We start from the raw sequence: 19,528 nt of genomic DNA on the forward strand, positions 1-19,528 counted from the left end.
TATCTCATCATAAATAGGATCACCAAAATCTCTACTGTACCTATCTCGATCATGAAATTATTTGTTATGCTCATGCCTCTTAAATGAATTCTAAAATATAACAATAAATTTGTGACTACTCTCCTCATGTTCCTCTAGTTTTCTTTTCTCTATCTCTGTTAATTAATAGGATAATTCTTTAACTTATCTCTGCAACTTTATTACCTCTAATTGACGATATAATTTTGCAATTTATCTTTACATGAGTATTCTTTTCAAATGGAGAATGCATTTTATTTTTTTCTACACGAGTATGTCTTGTTATACAATCATCATTGTCATCTATGATTATTTAACAACAAATAAAAACTAACAAATAAAAATCATTGGACTTGATACCGAGTAGCACCCATTGAAATGGCATAAGAAAGAGTACAATAACATGTAATTTTTAATAAAGCAGACTATAAAAAAATCTAATTTATAATTTTATTATTTAATATTTATTTTTAATTAATTTACCTTTAGTAAGAGATTCACAACTCTTAGAATAAATCCAAAATCATCTTTAATAATCTAGAAAAAAATAATAAAAATAAAAATCCTAAATAAATTAAAAAATAAAATTAAAAAATATTTTTTTAATTTTTAAATTGAATAAAAAATAAAAATAATCAAGGAAAAATATTTTCCTTCAAAATCTGCTGCATCAATTATCTTTATCTACCCTGTCTGACTTCACTCTCAAGTCTCAACTCTACTCTACTCTACTCTACTCCTACATATAGAGAGACCGAGAGAGGACAGGTCGCAAAACAATCGTATAAAAATGTTATGCTCAAAAGCGGGACCAGCCCGCCATTAATGCTATTCTTCAATTCATATCTGTCCTCCTGTTGCTTCCGACTAATCAAGCACTCCAGAGCTTAGCTCAGACCTGGTCAATCCACCCTCTCCTTCTTTCTCCACTAAAATAACCGGTTGATTCTTTGTTGGGATAAGATAATTAGAAGTGGGTTATTTAGTTCTTGATGTTCTGGTTCATGGGTTAGCGTTTAATTCTTTTTATTTCCAAACTAAAGTTGCTTTCTGGATTGGTGGTGTCTTTCTTTCTCTGATTGTTTTTAAAAATTAGACTTTTTGTCTTTTTGGTTGCCAAAATAAAAAAACTTTTGTTGCAAAAAGGAGTGTTTTTTCTGGTTTTGTTTTCACACATAGATCTATCCCTTTTGTTTCACTGTTCAAATATGGTTCCTTTTAAGCTTTTAAAGCTCAAGTCTTTGATTTGATTGATCTGTAGAAGGAAGAGAAGTTTCAAAAGGGTAGCTAGCTTGGGTTCTTGATTCAATTTTGATGGGGATTTGCTTGAGTGCCCAAATTAAAGCTGAGAGCTCATGCAACACAGGTACTCTCTCTATTTTTTTATTGAACCCCTTGTTCATTTATGTATTTTGCTTCTGTGGTTATCGCTTTTTTTTAAAAAAGTTGATTTCCCTGAATATTTTTGTGCCAATTGCTTGCCTTTTACCTGATTGGGTTCTCGTCGGTTTTCTATCTATTACCTGATTACACTCTGATATAATTGTTTATCTTCTGTAAGGTGAGCTAAGAGGAAGTTGGATTTTGAATCCAAATGTAGTATGCTTCGCTTGGAAGTTAATGATATATATATTTTTAATAACTATGTTATTACTATTTGGGCAGGTATAGTTTGCCGAGAAATTTAATTCTGTGAAATTGGGTGAGTTTTATGTTCCCATTTTGTCACCGTGGTCTGTTTTGGTTGCTGGCAAATACCGGGAATAGAAAAGAAAAGGAATCTTAAAGCTTTTCCAGGTTTCCTTTAGCACAGGCAAAATGATCGGCTCAATCATGGCATTATCTTAATTAAGTAATGTCACTTATTGTTTTACGAAATTTAAAAGCCAAAAATAGTGTTGGAAATTCCTTAGTAATGTGCTGGTGGCAATCAATTTATGTAGAGGGTATATGTTTTCTTTAGTTGCAGGGTTGAGTTCAAAGTATGTTAGCACAGATGGGAATGATCTGAGCAGTACGGGTAGCAAGGTCTTGTCTGTTTCAGTGCCTCCAACTCCTCGGAGTGAGGGTGAGATCTTGCAGTCCACCAATCTGAAGAGCTTTAGTTTTTCTGATCTCAAAATGGCCACCAGGAGTTTCCGTCCTGATAGTGTCTTAGGAGAAGGTGGTTTTGGTTCAGTTTTTAAGGGATGGATTGATGAGCAGTCATTTTCTGCTGCCAAGCCTGGAACTGGAATTGTTATTGCTGTGAAAAGGCTTAACCAAGACGGTTTCCAAGGTCACAAGGAGTGGCTGGTGAGTTCATTTTCTCCTCCTTTTCACTTCTGTATAAGCAGAGATTTTTTCAGGAGTGATGATTTGTTTTTCTAACGAGCCTATTAAAATTTAGCAATAGTAGAGTTGGACATCAATAAAAACCAGTGTGCTGGTACCTTCAAATTTCAGCAAATCATTTCCAATTGGTGACCTTGTTTCCCTTTTTAGTCTTGTTCACCATAACATATTTAAGCCAAGTTTACTCTAGCTTGAGATTTATATGCTCACTTATCCTGTGCTTCTACTGTAGGCAGAAGTAAATTATCTGGGGCAGTTCTATCATCCTCACCTTGTGAAGCTGATTGGCTATTGCTTAGAGGATGAACACCGACTATTGGTATATGAATTTATGCCTCGAGGCAGTTTGGAAAATCATTTATTTAGAAGTGAGCTATTCTTGTTCCATCTCTTGAAATTGTTGAGCCAAAATGGATGTTGCATATAATTTGAAATTTAAACTGTTTATACTGTTGCTTACCAGGAGGTTCTTATTTCCAACCGCTTTCTTGGAACCTCCGCTTGAAGGTTGCTCTTGGTGCTGCAAAGGGTCTTGCGTTTCTTCATTGTGCTGAAACACAAGTAATATACAGGGACTTCAAGACTTCTAACATTCTACTTGATTCGGTATGTGTGATGGATGAAGCAGATTTCATGCTCTGTGATATGGTTTTGTTTGATGGTTTCAATAATCTTTTCACTTTCTAATAGTGCTTCTAAGAATTTCTTTTGTGTTATTATTGCAGAAATACAATGCAAAACTTTCTGATTTTGGGTTGGCCAAGGATGGACCGACTGGTGATAAGAGTCATGTATCTACCAGGGTTATAGGTACCTATGGTTATGCTGCTCCAGAATATCTAGCTACCGGTACTAATCAGTTCAGATGCATTTTCCCAGAGCTTAATTATGAGTTTCCCGTCCACCATTCTGTCTACCTATTAGATTTAGAATGTTGAACTGTGTTTTTTGCTCACAAATTGTGATGACAATTCTTCTTTGCTGATCAGGTCATCTAACTGCCAAAAGTGATGTCTATAGCTTCGGAGTTGTTTTGCTAGAAATGTTATCTGGCAGGAGAGCAATCGACAAAAATCGCCCATCTGGAGAGCACAATCTTGTTGAATGGGCTAAACCCTATCTAGCTAACAAACGTAAGATCTTTCGCATCCTAGATAATCGTCTTGAAGGCCAGTATTCAATGGATGTTGCCTTTAAGGCCTCTACACTTGCGCTGCGTTGCCTATCCATAGAAACCAAGTTTCGACCAACTATGGATGAGGTTGTGACAGCAATGGAGCAGCTTCAGGATTCCAAAGAAACTGGTAGTGCAAATGGCCATGCAAGCAATGCTCCCCGAATTCGTAGACGAAGTGCAGATGACACTATTAGTGGAAGGAATACTGCTGCATATCCTCGGCCCTCCACATCCCCACTATATGCTTGAAATAGAATAATGGAACTTGACTACAGCTGCATCTTTTCGTACTTGATACAATGCTGGCAGTTTTGCAACTCACACGGGACTCTGGCATCACTTCAAGTATATTTGTCCAGTGACTGTACAGTATATTGTTTTGGCTAAGGTATTCAAAGTCCCGCTGACAAATTTCCAGGTCGGCCTGTAACAGGAGTGCTCTCAATGTTACTTGTCTTTTTGATTGTAACGCTTGGAAACAGCTCCCGGGCTGAGAATCAGAGATGCAAGAGCTTTGGGACCGACCATTTAAAGTTAGCCTTATTGTATTTGTTGTATTTAATGTTATATTCTTTTTAACCTTTTCATATGGATCTGTGAATAACACCTTCAGATGCATTAGTCTGTTGCGGTAGGTCCTTTGTTTCTTTTTTCTAGGAAGAGAAGCTGAGCTATATGTTTCATGTTTGGGCTTCATTTACGGTGTGATTATATGCCATCACAAAAGCTGTGAATGCTCCTTCATATTTCTCGCGACTTCTATAATGCCTTGACATGGAAGGGAAACCGTTGCTTGTCTTCTTTTCGCTTCATGCAAGTGTGAAATCATAATTATATCATAATCATAATATAGATAGTTACCAATTAAAAGGTAGTGCTTTTGTTTTGCATCATCTCTCAAAACGTCACGTCATTCATTGTGATGATTTGTTTTTTAATTTATGGTTTTTTTAATCTAATTTTATTTTTTAATATTTGATTTATTAAAAATTAGATTTTATGATTTATTGCAGTTTATTTTCTACGCGGTTATTTTAATTTCATGATATATATCTTAGATTTAGTAAGTTAAATTGGATGATTTGAGTTTTTTTTTTTGATTGACATTTTATTTTTATTTTCATCTTTTAATATTTTTAAAATTGGGTTGATTAAGAATTGATTTTGTTACTTGTTTTAGTTTGTTTTCTATTTAGTCTTATAACTTAGTTACGTGTTTTGCAAGTTAATCTGGGTAGATTTAGATTGTTTTATTGTGTTTTTTTTAGATTGATTTTTTTTTAATTTTATTGTTTAACAGTGAGTTTATTGTGAATTGAGTTTTATAATTTATTTAATTTATTTTTTATATAATTATCTTAATCTCATGATTCAGGTTGTGAGTTTGATAATTTAACTTGAGTTGATTAAGATTGTTTTTTTTTTTTTTTATAAAATGATCTTGATTTTATGGTTCGTGCATAACATAGTGAGTGGTTACTTACTTATGATGGATGATAGCTATACTTTTCTAATTGCTTGGAGGTATTTTCATAGGACTGATTTAAATTTTTTAAAGATTTCAGAACTTATCTTGAAAAACTATAGAACTCTTAAATTTATAATTGTTTTATAGTATGATTTAAATTGGTAACATAACATGTGACAATCATGTGTTAATTAAGTTTTGGTTTTGAATTTTTTATTTCGGATTATCAGAAAAACTTTCTAATTGATGCTTTCCTAAATGCCAGGGGTGTAAATTCTCCTTTTCAAAAATATTTATAAAAACTTACCTAATAAAAATTAAATAATCATGGATTTATGTGATCATTAAAAAAAGCAAAAACTGAAAAAAAATAATTTTATGATAGAATAGGAGTTTACTTATGAATTATTTGATTCCTTATTATTTTTCAACAGATATGTTTTTAATAAAATTAAAAAATAATATAATATAATAGGACTTATTTAAAAATAAAAAATAATAATTTAAATTTGAATTTAATATTTAAATTGAAAATAAAATAAGCTCTATAGTGTTTTAAGAAGAATTTATTACCTTTTGGTTTTAGTTTCAGGATAGAATAAGCTCTAAAGAGATTTAAAGATTGATACCAGGATGGAAAAAAAATGCTATAAAGATTATACAAAACTTAGGTAAAATATGGATAAACAAGATTATGACAATATAGTCAAATTACTAAATAAATAATTATATATGATTAAATAAAATTGTACCATCCTCGCAACATAGGGCATATGACTAGTTTATTAAATAAATTCACTGCATCCATAAGAAAATGGATTGCGGAATTCTACTATAAAAATAACCTAATTTGGTAGCACAGCATAAACAAAACATCATAGTATTTTTACGTAATTATCATCAACATAGAATCATGTAATCAAATCCAATCGAAGAAAACAGAGAAAGAAAACAGCTGCAAGCAGAGAATAGCAAACTGCCTGCGCAAGAGTTTACTTATTTTTTTGACGAAAAAGAAAGAAAGAATTATTCAGCAAAGCATTATAGAATTGGCTAGGGAAGCGTCGAAGAAGGAGAGGATGTAAAGTTGAAGATAATGACCTTAGACTCCACTGGGAAAGTTGGGTTGAAGAATGAAAAGCGAGAATCGCCGCCATATTCAAGTCCATGAAGCTTTTGAGTTTCGAGCTGAGCAAAAAGTCCATGAAGCTTTTGAGTTTCGAGCAGAGCAAAAAGTCCATCTCAGATAGTGCAGTGCAGTGCAGTGCATGCAGCAGCAGCACTAAGGTAAAGGACCTAAAGGTTGTGGACTAGTGGTGTTAACTCTGTTCATGTTATCACGGGACACATGTTTTTGACCCCTAACGAAGCGCACCAAATAAAGGAGGGACGGTGCGCCTATACTTCAACTTATTGATTCGAGATTTTAAATTAAACTAAGTGAATGTAGAATATATTTAATTTTATTAAATAAAAATATTATTTATTTTTAATACTTATTTATATTTAATATATGAACTTAATGTTTGATAAATGAATTTAGAGTAAAGATAAAATTTATGAAATAAAAACACTTGCAAAAGATATTATAAAGATATTATAATTATAATATTTCTATTGCATGTATTGTTTCTAAATATTTATGGTCAATACTTTTTTAATATTAGATATTTATTAGAGTCGTAGAGATTGATACATATTTTGTATTTTTTTTATGAAATGAAGCAGTTATTCTTATAAGTTGAGGTATAAAAGATACCGAGAACTAATATATAGGTACATGTCATAAGACATGTACACTGAACTAACTTGCATGAGAATTTTATATGGAGATATCACTTATGTATATGGAAAGCCTCATTTGATCTTCAAATATAAATTAATCAATTATTGAATTGGTAATAAATTAAATTGTTTGATTTATTTAATTATATTTATTTAAAATTATAATTTATATTTGGACCAACATATTAGGAACCTAATAGGTCACACATATTAAGAATCATTAACCAGAAATTAAATTGAGATAATTAATCAAATGTGACTTAATTGAAAATAATTTTAGAAATTAAACACTAAAATTTATTTAACTCAAGGATTATAATTCTAGTCTTAGAATAATCAAGAAGGAACTTGATTGATTAAATTTTTAAAATTATTCTTAAATAATATTCATCTTACCATTTATAAGAATTTTAGAATTCCTTGTAAATATAAACTTACATCTTTTATTTTAGAGGGATTATCTGTTAGACAAAAAAATTACGCAAATCACATAATAAAGAGCTAACACTCTAGGCATAACAATCTCTTTCTCCTAAATAGAAATTTAAAAGATTTTTTTATTGGTGATTCATGTGAATTATTGTTGAAGATCAAATAATTAAATAATTTTAATTTATAATAACCTAATTTTTAAAAAATTATTCAAGGATTAGATCTTCAAATATTACCATAAATTTATCGTTGCTGCCACGCTTATGGTTTTGAGGAACTAGCATCTACCACTCCAGTGGTGCCTATCTTCGATCAACATGGAGGTCATCCCTCTTCTTTATTAGCCTCGGAGAGATGTCGCAGTGGAGACAATATGAAGAAATGTCATGTATGACGCGACAATGAGGAAACCAAAGACAATGTTGAAGAATGACAATGATAAGAAATTACTAGAAGAAAAAGGATAATTATTTTCTTCTATTTCCAGCTGTTAGTCTGTTATTCTTTGTTTTTCTTTTCTTTCTGTTATTCCTTCTTTTACTTTTCTGTTAGCCCTTTTAGCCTGACATGCAACTGGTACTGCAACGTGGGATAGTATGAAAAGCAGCTCTGATGTATATATATATATATAAGGCTGCGTCCATCTTGTAAAATAACTTAAACAAATATAAAAACAGAATGAACAGAGCCCTTCATAAAACAATTCAATCAAACTATCTCTTTCTCTAATTTTCTTCCTTTTGCAACTTCTAACATTTCTCACATGGTATCAGAGCTTCTGGTTCTCTAGATAACTATGGAAATTGAAAACCAACAAACACCAACCTCAACTATGCAATCAACCTCACGCTTCCACAATCTATCAGATCAAAATAATCCATATCGACTTGACAACGGTGATACATCAGTTCTCAGTCTGGTGACCGATCCATTAACTATAGAAAACTATGTTACTTGGGCAAGAGCCATGAAAAGGGCCCTTAGAGCCAAGAACAATCTGGGTTTTGTTGATGGCAGTATCACAAAACCAACAGATCCTAACGATCCCCTTCTGGACGCTTGGGAAAGATGCAATGATATGATTGTCTCCTGGATTCATAACTCTATAAGTCCTTCAGTAAAATCCTCCTTCATCTTTGTAGATAATGCGTATGAAATTTGGAAAGAACTCTGTGAGAGACTTACTCAACAAAACGGACCACAGATTTTTCAATTAAAAGGAGCTCTAGCAAACTTAACACAAGGAAATGATTCAGTCAACATCTATTACGGAAAGCTAAAATCAATTTGGGATGAGTTAGCATTGCATTGTCCCATGCCCGAATGTTCTTATGGACAGATGAGGGTCCTGACTGATCGCTACCAACAAGACTGTGTAATTCAATTTCTCATGGGTTTGAATGAAACATATTCTAACATACGGGATCAGATCATGCTGATGGATCCAATACCACAAGTCAGCAGGGTTTTCTCTCTCGTTCAACAACAGGAAAAACAATATTAGATGTTACTTGGCACATTTACCCCTGATTCAATGGCTCTTTTCACCAGAAACACGTTCACAAACTTCAAGATTTTCAACAGACCCTATTGCCCTCATTGCAAGATACAAGGGCATTCCTTAGAAGATTGTTTCAAAGCAGGAAATGCAAAACCTCCTGTTTGCAGTCATTGTAATATGAGTGGTCACTTGGCCGAGAAGTGTTTCAAGCTGGTGGTATACCCTCCAGGACACAAGCTATACAACAAAGGGAAAAGACCAAATATTCATACCAGACAAGCCAACATGATTATAGCAGAAGATTTTCCAAAGAACCATGTTGACAAGATGGATCTGATTCCAAATCAATTTCAGAAAATCTTACAGTTACTCCATGAAAAGCACAACTCAGCAGACACTCATTTCTCTATAGCTCCAAATTCAACTGTTCCTATGGTTAACGTGGCTAACTCCACAAATCTTCCATCTATGTCTGGTATCGCAACTTGTCTCTCCACTTCTGCACATAAAGTTTTTGATATTACCAACGTCCCTTGGATTATAGATACAGGAGCTACAGATCATATGATTTGTAGCACTGTATTCTTTACACAAATTACAGCCACCGTGTCCTATAATGTCAAACTTCCAAATGGACAAGAAATCCCAGTAAAAAACATAGGCACTGTTAAACTTTCAAATTTGATCACTCTTGAGAATGTTTTGTGCGTCCCTTCTTTTACTTTCAATCTCCTTTCTGCACCAACATTAACTAAAAGCATCTGTTGCTGCTTTATTTTCCTGTCCAATGTTTGTTTTATGCAGGACCTCACATCGTGGACAACGATTGGATTGGGTGAAATGAAGAATGGTCTGTACCAATTCCAGCACATTCAAGTATCTCCTACTGCCTTGATGTGTAAATTATCTAAGTATTTTGATACTCACCGTCTGCATTCTGCTTGTACCACAAATACTAGCCCTGTTTTTTATTTGTGGCATTACCGTTTAGGCTATATTTCCAACTCTAGATTGCAATTAATTAAAGATCCTATTGTAATAAAAAAACTCATGCTCTACTGACAATGAAACTCCATGTTCTGTTTGCCCCATGGCAAGACAACATATACTTCCTTTTGATCACAGCTTACACAAATCTTCTTTCAACTTTGAACTTATACACTGTGACCTATGGGGACCATGTTCTGTGACTGCTTATGATGGGAGTAGATATTTCTTAACAATTGTTGATGATATGTCTCGTAGCACTTGGGTTTATTTGCTCAAAAATAAGTCAGACACACAAAGATCTATAAAGTCATTTTATAACCTTGTTAACACCCAATTTGGAACTAGGATTAAGTATCTAAGAAGTGATAATGGAACAGAGTTTCAGATGACAGATTTCTACCGCAAAAATGGTATCATCCACCAAAAGACTTGTGTAGAGACCCCACAACAAAATGGGATAGTTAAGAGAAAACACCAACACATCTTGAATGTTGCTAGAGCCCTTAGATTCCAAGCTAACTTGCCCCTTGAATTTTGGAATGACCGTGTCCTTACTGCAACTTATCTTATAAACCGTATCCTTACGCGCCTACTGCAGAATACAACACCTTATGAAGCTATCTTCAAACATAGTCCCACTTATGATCACTTAAGAGTTTTTGGGTGCTTATGTTTTGCTACCACTTTAAGTCAGGGAAGAAGAAAATTTGATTCTAGAGCAAGAAGATATATTTTCCTTGGTTATCCGTTTGGGGTGAAAGGTTATAAGTTATTAGACTTAGAAACCAATGACACTTTTCTATCCAGAAACGTAACCTTCCATGAGTATATTTTTCCTTTCAACACACCTACAAATCTTTCTTCTGATACAATTTCTCCCCTGGTACAACAGCAGAATAAACCTTGCTACTCCTCTACCTTAGATCCTCTGAACATCATTCACACCTCATTTGATCCAGTAACTAACATTTCTTGCTCACCCTCCAAATCTGTTGACCTGTCTCCAAATACAGTTGTCTTACCTGAAACGTGCGACATAAGTATTCCACATCACCATTCACCATCAGGCCCTTCATTCTCAAATCACTCACATTCTCCCATTTCCACATCATCTCCTCCCCACATTCCTATTCGCAAATCTAGTAGGATGAAACAGGCTCCTAAATATTTACAAGATTTTCACTGTCAGCTGGTTTCTCTCAATTCTCCCAATCCAATTCAGGCCACGACAGTTGAGGTTCTTCAAGGTAAACAATTTCACTTGAGTAATTTCCTTTCATACATACAATTCTCTTTACCTTTTCAAGTATTCTCTGGATCCATATCTTCCCATACTGAGCCACAAACATATGCACAAGCTGTCCTCGAACCTCACTGGCATGCAGCCATGCAAAATGAGTTGGAAGCATTGGAATCTAACCAGACATGGATACTGATTGACCTACCTCCTGGCAAAAGACCTATTGACTGCAAATATGTCTATAAGATCAAATACTATTCAGATGGTAGCATTGAAAGATTCAAAGCAAGATTAGTTGCCAAGGGATACACACAGCAAGAGGGTATTGACTACCACGAAACATTCTCTCATGTTGCCAAGCTAGTCACCGTGCGCTGCCTCTTGGCCATTGCTGTTGTTCAAGGCTGGGGTTTGTATCAATTTGATGTCAATAATGCATTTTTACATGGAGATTTGCAGGAAGAAATATACATGAGGCGTCCTCCTGGATACACCTAAGGATCACCTCACCAAGTTTGCAAACTGCTTAAGAGCCTCTATGGTTTAAAACAAGCATCACGATAATGGTACTCAAAATTCTCCACTGCCCTGCTTGATTTTGGCTTCTGTCAGTCCAAGTTTGATTACAGTTTATTCATCAAGCGGGATACTCACTCTTTCACAACACTGCTAGTATATGTCGATGATATCATAGTGGCAAGTGACTCCCCTGCTGTTGTCGAAGAAATCAAGGTCTTCCTTAACAACAAATTTAAGATCAAAGACTTGGGAACATTGCGCTATTTTCTTGGACTTGAAATCGCCAGAACAGCACAAGGGATACAAATATGTCAAAGAAAATATGCTCTGGACATCCTAGCCAGTTCAGGTACTTTGGGATCTCGGCCTTCCAAACTCCCCATGGATCAAAATCTGCGACTTAGCAAAGAAAAGGGTGATATCCTGTCTAATCCTACCTATTACAGGAAGTTAGTTGGAAAACTTCTATACTTGACAATAAACAGGCCAGATATATCTTATAGTGTGTAGACTTTGAGTCAATTCATGGATCATCCCACCAATCTTCACTTAACAGCCGCCTTCAAAATCCTGAAATATCTTAAAGGAGCTCCAGGGCAGGGTCTTTTCTTCCCTTCTGTCAACACTTTGGATTTAATCGCGTATTGTGATTTTGATTGGGCATCCTGTCCTGACACCAGACGTTCTGTTTCTGGATTTTGCATATTTCTTGGTTCATCTTTGATCTCTTGGAAATCTAAGAAGCAATCAGTTGTATCTCGATCTTCAGCAAAGGCTGAATACCGTGCCATAGCCACCACTAGTTCAGAAATTACCTGGCTACGTTTTCTCCTCACAGACCTACAAGTTTCTCACCCTCATGCTGCTGAATTACATTGCAATAACAAAGCTGCACTGCACATTGCTTTAAACCTAGTTTTCCATGAAAGGACCAAACACATCGAGTTAGATTGCCACCTTATCCGTGACAAAATTCAGGAAGGAATTCTGAAGACTACACATGTTTCCACAAAGTTTCAATTGGCCGATGTCTTTACAAAAGCTCTCCCTGCAACATTGCTTTCTTCTCATATATCCAAGATGGGCATCGTAAACTACTACGCTCCATCTTGTGGGGGTCTGTTGAAGAATGACAATGATAAGAAATTACTAGAAGAAAAAGGATAATTGTTTTCTTCTATTTCTAGCTGTTAGTCTGTTATTCTTTGTTTTTCTTTTCTTTCTGTTATTCATTCTTTTACTTTTCTGTTAGTCCTTTTAGCCTGACATGCAGCTGGTACTGCAACGTGGGTAGTAGGTCATTCATTTCTCGTGGGATAGTATGAAAAGCAGCTCTGATGTCTATATATATAAGGCTGCGTCCATCTTGTAAAATAACTTAACAAATATAAAAACAGAATGAGCAGAGCTCTTCACAAAACAATTCAATCAAACTATCTCTTTCTCTAATTTTCTTCCTTCTGCAACTTCTAACATTTCTCACAGACAATGATTTGCAACTTTCGATTCGAAAAGCTTTAATATATGATAGCAGACTATTGGGACCATGAACTGAAAACAGACTCAGCACAACCCCTTGCAATTTCAAAACTATCCTTTATGCGGCAAAATTACATGCTATTGAGGGGATGTGAATTTGTGCCTTCCAAAAATACATGCATGTCTCACAGCTGTGAAGGCGCACAAAAAACCTATATTTACAGCCTTCTTGCAAATAAAATGATGATGATTGCCCTACCGAGTGTTCGAATTGCATGTATTCCCAATATTCATCTCGTCAACTAAAAATATTTAACCCATTCATTTGCCATTCCCCAGGGGAGCAAGGATGTGTGCATTTCTATTTACTGGTAAAAGCTAAGGGCTCATCATGTAGTTCTAACCAACCCTGGCGTCCAGTTTCTCCAATCTAATTTCCCAATGGATCTATTTCTCAAGTTGACCATTTCTCTTATGTCAAAAACCTTCTTCCGATTACTGTTACCCTGTTTGTTAGACTCGGCCTCGGTCTCCCCAGTGGCCTCTTCCTTAACTTCTTCAATTTCGGAGGCAGGTTCCGGGGCATCTTCATCCTGAGATGAAATTTCACCGATGATGTTTCCCAGCATCTCTACTACCTCGCTCATTTTAGGGCGGGACTTGGGCTGCTTTGCTACACACTTGTTTGCCAAGGCTGATAGTTTCTGGGCTGATTTGATGCAATATTGCCCTTCAAGTCGTGGGTCTAAGATAAGGTGGAGCTTCTTCGAATCTGATACAAATGGTTTTACCCATTCCAAGAGCTTTTGCTCACCCCGAGGCAGGTTTCTCTCTACTGCTCGCCTTCCAGTTATAAGCTCATACATAACCACCCCAAAGCTCCATACATCACTCTTTGCAGTAAGCCTGCCAGTCTGAACATACTCTGGAGCTGCATAACCCACTGTGCCCACAACCTTTAACATTGTAATTAAATGCATAATTAGATAGTTACTATTTCTCCATAACAGCAGAATTATAGGATTAGTAAAAAGAAGAAAAAACGGCATGCTGGTTTCATATAAATTTTCTCTAATTCTCTAAACTAGTGTATCAATGGCACAAGGGTGTGCAAGCTTGAGTGAGTGCCGCCAGTTAACTGAATAATATAAATCTGCACGAAAATATAACCACCACCACCGTTACAAGATTTTCAGTTGTGATATAAACTAAGAATAATGGTATTATTATACAAGACTAATGTATTTCTCCAACCGAAACCTTTCCAACAAGAACAGGTACGAAAAAAGAGTGAAAGACCAGGACACTCATGATATCATTCAAATATTACCAAGTTTCATCAACATAAAACGAATTTCTTTCCATCTGAAAGTCTATTATTTATTTCTCTTTCTGGTTTGAACTGATCCATCTTAACATTTTAAAACAGGTAATATAGCTGAACTGTTCAATTATACTCAGCCAGGTGGGAGAAAATAAGAACAGGGAAGAGAAAAGAACTACTTACTGATGTTGAAACATGTCCGAGTCCTTCAGGAGGTCCCAGCCTAGCCAGTCCGAAGTCTGAAAGCTTTGCATTGAAGTCCTCGTCTAGTAGAACGTTTGATGCTTTAAAATCTCGGAATATTAGCTGTTTCAATGTATGGGAAACCATAAGCACACAACGAGCTGAGAAAATTAAGAAAGATATTACAATTTACAAACCACAGTTGACAGAGTACTACTCGAGAGAAAATTTCTAAAATTTTCAACGTGCAAGCTTGCATCCATACTTTAAAAACAACGAAAATCTATAGAAGCATGAATTCTCATTATTGTAAATTTCTAAACACACCAGCAACTAAAAAATATAATCACTCCATCTCCACGGATTGACAGTAAATTCTAAAGTGACATACAGAGAAAAGAAAGGGAAAAAGCCTTGGATAACATTGAAATTTAAAATTTAAAATCCTATAACCAAATCAATAAAACACTGTATATAATACCTGAAAGTCCATTTCTTCATGAAGATAAGCCAATCCGCGAGCTGCATCTTGAGCAATTTTTAATCTTGTCATCCACGGAAGAGGTACGGGTAGTACCTTCGCCAATAAATGGTCTTCCAAGCTTTTATTACGCATAAGCTCATAAACCAAAAGCCTTTGAATCCCTCGTTCATCATCTTCAGCAGAATACCCCACTAATTTAACAAGATTTGGATGCTTAACCACACCTAAAAAGCTCACCTCATTAATCCATTCCTTATGCCCCTGTAATACTAGAAGAAATTGTCCAAAATATTTTAAAAAATCATTAATCATTCTACAAAAACAAACCCGCTATTTATTTAACTAAGTTGCATATTACTACTTCTAATTAATCGTTTATAGCAAGGAAGGCTTGCCTGGAAACCGTGACGATTCAACTGCTTTATAGCAACATCCATCTTGGAATTAGAGTCATGATCATCCGGAACTTTAACGACGCCTCTATAAACGCAACCAAAGCCTCCCTCACCAATCAGCAAACCTCTACTAAACCCTCTAGTAGCAGATTTGAGCTCGGAGAAACTGAAGACTCGCAGATCATTAGCTCTTCTTTGACTCAGTAACTCGAAGAACCCGACTGATTCAGACAAGTCTCTGGAGGAGTAGCAGTAGCTGTCCGAGTCAAGGTCGGACCGCCTTGCATCCAGACTGCTGGACGCCACACTAAAGGACCTTGCCCAGGATACTCTGGATACCTTCGAAACGACGACGTCTTCATCTTCTCTTCTTTCCCCGTTCGTGAAATGAAAACACTTCATTTATCCTGATTCCAACAAGGAGCAATTTTTTTTAAAAAAAACACGAGGTTTTTGATATGCAAATGAGGGGAAGCCGAGGAAATGGAGAGGGTCAAAGGGAGTGGGTGAGTCGACGACCGACTAAAATGGTAATTTAGTTTGATATTTGAATGGAAGATAGATGGGGGCATGGGCCCATTAAATTTGGCAAGGAGGAGAGGCAGAGAAAGAGAAAGTCAGAGTGCATCACGAGGAGGAGCGCAGAAGGAAGACAGAGGCTTGGCTTGCTCGGTCGTCATGTCTTCTTCTACTTGTTGTTATGTCTTCCAGTCCAGCATGTTTGTTTATATGGCTTCGGCCAACCAATTGAGGTTTTCTTCTCTTTAAAAATTTTAAATATTTTCAAAATCACTTTTACAAGTAAAAACAAATGGGATGTTTAACTGCTATTTTATCCTTGTAAGGAAGGACTATGCTGTACTTTTTTTATTATCACGGGTATGAATTGTTTATATATATATATATATATATATATATATATATATATATATAGAGGACAGATGCTTGCTGTAGTTCTGAAATTCCTGTAGTTCTGAAATAGGCAATTAAGCCTTTGATATTGTGAGTTTGAGACAAAATGGGTTTTTTTCTCTCCACTTAATGTCAAAATTACGAGCTCAAGAAGGGAAAATGACGCCTTTAACTGGCTCAGTTTTTCATCAAGTTTGTAAACTTTAATGGATGGATCAATAAATTAATTCTCTGATCATGTCAAGATTTAAATGCTAAGCATCTAATTGCCGCATTTAAGCTTATGGGGTTCAATGTAACAAAATATGAAACCGCGAGGACTTCTGATGCCATTAAACCCAACATAATCGTCATTTAAATTGTTTTTTTCTTACATTTTTCTGACAGAATCTAGCACTAAGATCGTCAGTCGGAAGAATAAATGGTTTTTTTTCCATCCCTAGTATTTATTACTCTTGGTGTCCGGAGCTGTTTTGTGCTAATTGTGTAATAAAGCATGAACGATCTGCATATTCACCCGTCACAAAAATTACATGCCTCTTCACCATAAAATTCTGGCATTCACTCCTTCCAGCTTCTAGAATTGTAAGCGCCTTAATTAGGGGCGTCTGACGCCAGTGAATTATAGACCGAGTCCGTTTTGCACTGCCGTGCGATTTTGATTGGGGGGTGATTTCAAACTTCAATGGCTGTTGTTAACGACAGGAAGAAAAAAAAAAGGCCTCATTAATTGAATCTCCAAGTCTTCGATTAAAATCGTTATTTCCGAGGAAAAAAAACCTAGAAAGAAACAATTCAACATGATGTTAAATAGTTTGGGATTGCATTTTAAATAATTAACCTGAGGCTTCTAGCATACACTAAAAAAAAAAAAAACATGACGGTGAACGTAAATTATTACATAGAAAAACAACTCCACAAGCAACTATCATCGTTGTCGTGAATTTGAAGAACAGGACTTGTTTTCAAGCAAGCATGATGAACCCTTTCTCCCTTAACAAGCTAAGTCTGCGTATTGGTTTGTCTCAAGAAACGTATGCGCCATAATATACAATGGAGCTTGAGAACTGTTAAGCAATTCAAGAGCAACATGTCCAAGACTAACTATAATCTTTTTGAAGAAAATTAATATTGTAATATTTGGGTCATGTTGAAATTCCACCAAAGTATTCTAATTACCCGGTTCTTCTTTTTTCTAGTGTTTATTTTTAGATCTTTTTTCTTAATTATATTTTAGAATTATATTTGATTCATTTTTAGCTTCTATTTAAACAACCTTGTATGTTATTTTTAGAAGGGACAGATAATTATTAAGATTTTATAAGACAAAAAATCTTAATAATTTATGGATATAATTGTACCTTTTAGGATTTGAGAAACCCTAGCATTATAAGTTGTGTCCTAGACATGCAAAGAACAAGATCACCTGTCACTTCTCGGAGGAAGAATTATTATTTCATTGATGCCTGCTTGGTCTTAATTATGCCCGCTGGGCTAGCCAATGACGTAAATTTAGGTCTTCTTATTTTGTCAATTCATTTTACTAAGGTTTTTCTAGTTTGAAAATTCTTACACGAAATCAATGTTACAAGATACCACCGCATGCATTTACGGAAAGAGAAGATCAGAGTAAGAGACTCTTGGGATCAAGATTGATAGGTGTTTTATTTTTTTAATTAGAATAAAATATTTCAGTTTCAGAATGTTTTGGTGTACTGTTTCAGGATTGTATTGTTTATATATATATATATATATATAACAAACATAATTTAAATTTAAGATAAATTAATTATAAATTATGCAATACAAAAACAATGCCAAAAATATATAATTTTAAAATTTAAAATATTTCTAAATAGTCAAGATTAAATAAATCTTTAACTTAAAGTAATTCAACTTAAACAAAATATCAAAATATTATGAAAGTAAAATGTTTTAACATAAATATTTTAAATATAAAGTTATGTCAATATTATCAAGGCTAATGGAATCTAAAGCATCCTTTATTTTGCTCAAATTCCTACAAAGTATAAACATGAAAAAAACAACATGAATATAAACCATATATATTAGTGATAAATCTAATTTTAAAAAATTAATATCATTGTTAATGAAAATAGTAATAATAATTTTCAATATTATTATCAATATCATTGTTATTGAAAATAGTAATGAAAAAGAGTTTTTTTTTATATATAATTGGGTGGTTTAATTAATTAAATTGAACAAGATTCAATTTGATTCAATGACTTTTCAAGAGCGGAACGGAACATGTGGAATGAAACCGGAACGTTTCGAGCGGAATTTAGCCGAAAAATCCGGAACGGACCGAGATTTAAAATGAGATGAAATTTATTTCGTTTTGTTTCGTTTTTTGAATTGGTATGGAATGTTTTGGCCATTCCGGACGAAACGGAACGGAATTAACAACCTTGCTTAGCAAAGTTGCCATCCTTGAAGTCGAAGAGTCATATGGGCCTGGGCTTTTGAAAAACCTACTTGGCATCACCATTTGGGCTTCGCTACATCTACACGTGCCATAAGTGGAAATGAGGCATCTTGTTGACCAATAATAGCACATTACTAGCTTGGGTCCGACTTGGCCCGGGGCCAAGGAGAATCTTGTTCGGGCATTGCAGACCAGAACAAGACGTATAGCCTATGAAGCCCTCTCAGAAGCCCTGGCTATTGTGCATAGAAGTGATGGGTCCTTCTAGGCCCAAGTTATGCGTATACTAACTACTATATCAGTTTAGAAATTATTTTTTTAACTAGTTTGAAAAATATATTTTACTACAGTGCTAATTTATAAAAGGCACAAATTATCTGTGCGGCTGTTTTTTAAAGTTTTTGATTTTAAATTAACTTGTTTTTTTATGTTTTAGATGATTTTAAAAAATAAAAATAATATTATTTTAATATATTTTTAAAAAATAAATATTTTAAAAAGTAGTACTTTTCAGAGTATCAAACAATACCAAGAACTCTCAAATCTAAGCCAGAGAGTGTAACAATATCAAACAATACCAGGAACTCTCAAATCTAAGCCAAAAAGTGTATGTTGGGTCCATGGCTGATAAACTTGGTTTTATCAAACTAAAAGTCTATTTAGCGTTTAGTAGTGTAATAGTAGTTGTTTTTTAAAATATTTTTTACTCGAAAATATACTAAAATAATATTTTTTAATTATTTAAAAATTATTTTTAATATCAACACATCAAAATAATCTGAAAATATAAAAAATATTAATTTAAAACAAAGAAAAAAATAAAATTTTTTAATTTTTT

The 19,528-nt window shown here is 34.5% G+C and overlaps 2 protein-coding genes across 10 annotated transcripts; one reads left to right on the forward strand and one right to left on the reverse strand.

Moving 5' to 3' along the window:
• The first annotated feature begins 756 nt into the window (after positions 1–756).
• On the forward strand, positions 757–4,277 carry LOC7485703 (probable serine/threonine-protein kinase PBL10). 9 transcript variants are annotated; one of them, XM_002299834.4, is made up of 7 exons: positions 757–919; positions 1,280–1,384; positions 1,988–2,313; positions 2,585–2,720; positions 2,816–2,958; positions 3,078–3,201; positions 3,342–4,277. In XM_002299834.4, the coding sequence occupies exons 2-7, from the start codon at positions 1,333–1,335 to the stop codon at positions 3,776–3,778; spliced, it is 1,218 nt and encodes a 405-aa protein (XP_002299870.1). In that variant the 5' UTR covers positions 757–919; positions 1,280–1,332; the 3' UTR covers positions 3,779–4,277. The 9 variants fall into 9 exon arrangements, with proteins under 9 accessions (XP_002299870.1, XP_024447423.1, XP_024447419.1 ...); XM_024591655.2 differs by having other exon boundaries at positions 758–919; positions 1,982–2,313; XM_024591651.2 differs by having other exon boundaries at positions 764–991; positions 1,982–2,313.
• Positions 4,278–12,887: 8,610 nt separating this feature from the next.
• On the reverse strand, positions 12,888–16,066 carry LOC7465109 (serine/threonine-protein kinase PCRK1). Its single transcript, XM_052450542.1, has 4 exons — positions 15,338–16,066; positions 14,932–15,203; positions 14,451–14,573; positions 12,888–13,899 (listed from the first exon to the last, which is right to left on the reverse strand). Exons 1-4 carry the CDS (start codon positions 15,729–15,731, stop codon positions 13,333–13,335), a joined length of 1,356 nt encoding a protein of 451 aa, XP_052306502.1. The 5' UTR covers positions 15,732–16,066; the 3' UTR covers positions 12,888–13,332.
• Positions 16,067–19,528: the final 3,462 nt, after the last annotated feature.

The sequence above is a fragment of the Populus trichocarpa genome, chromosome 1 (genome assembly GCF_000002775.5).
Source record: "Populus trichocarpa isolate Nisqually-1 chromosome 1, P.trichocarpa_v4.1, whole genome shotgun sequence".
Lineage (NCBI taxonomy): Eukaryota > Viridiplantae > Streptophyta > Magnoliopsida > Malpighiales > Salicaceae > Populus > Populus trichocarpa.

Excerpts from the sequence above, each read along its gene's own strand:
- LOC7485703 (XM_024591655.2), top strand. The coding sequence starts at position 1,333 with ATGGGGATTTGCTTGAGTGCCCAAATTAAAGCTGAGAGCTCATGCAAC. Across the intron at positions 1,385-1,981 it reads TGAGAGCTCATGCAACACAG|TTGCAGGGTTGAGTTCAAAG; the intron begins GTACTCTCTCTA and ends TGTTTTCTTTAG. Across the intron at positions 3,202-3,341 it reads TCCAGAATATCTAGCTACCG|GTCATCTAACTGCCAAAAGT; the intron begins GTACTAATCAGT and ends TTTGCTGATCAG.
- LOC7465109 (XM_052450542.1), bottom strand. The coding sequence starts at position 15,731 with ATGAAGTGTTTTCATTTCACGAACGGGGAAAGAAGAGAAGATGAAGAC. Across the intron at positions 15,204-15,337 it reads AAAGCAGTTGAATCGTCACG|TATTACAGGGGCATAAGGAA; the intron begins GTTTCCAGGCAA and ends AATTTCTTCTAG. Across the intron at positions 14,574-14,931 it reads ATGAAGAAATGGACTTTCAG|CTAATATTCCGAGATTTTAA; the intron begins GTATTATATACA and ends ACATTGAAACAG.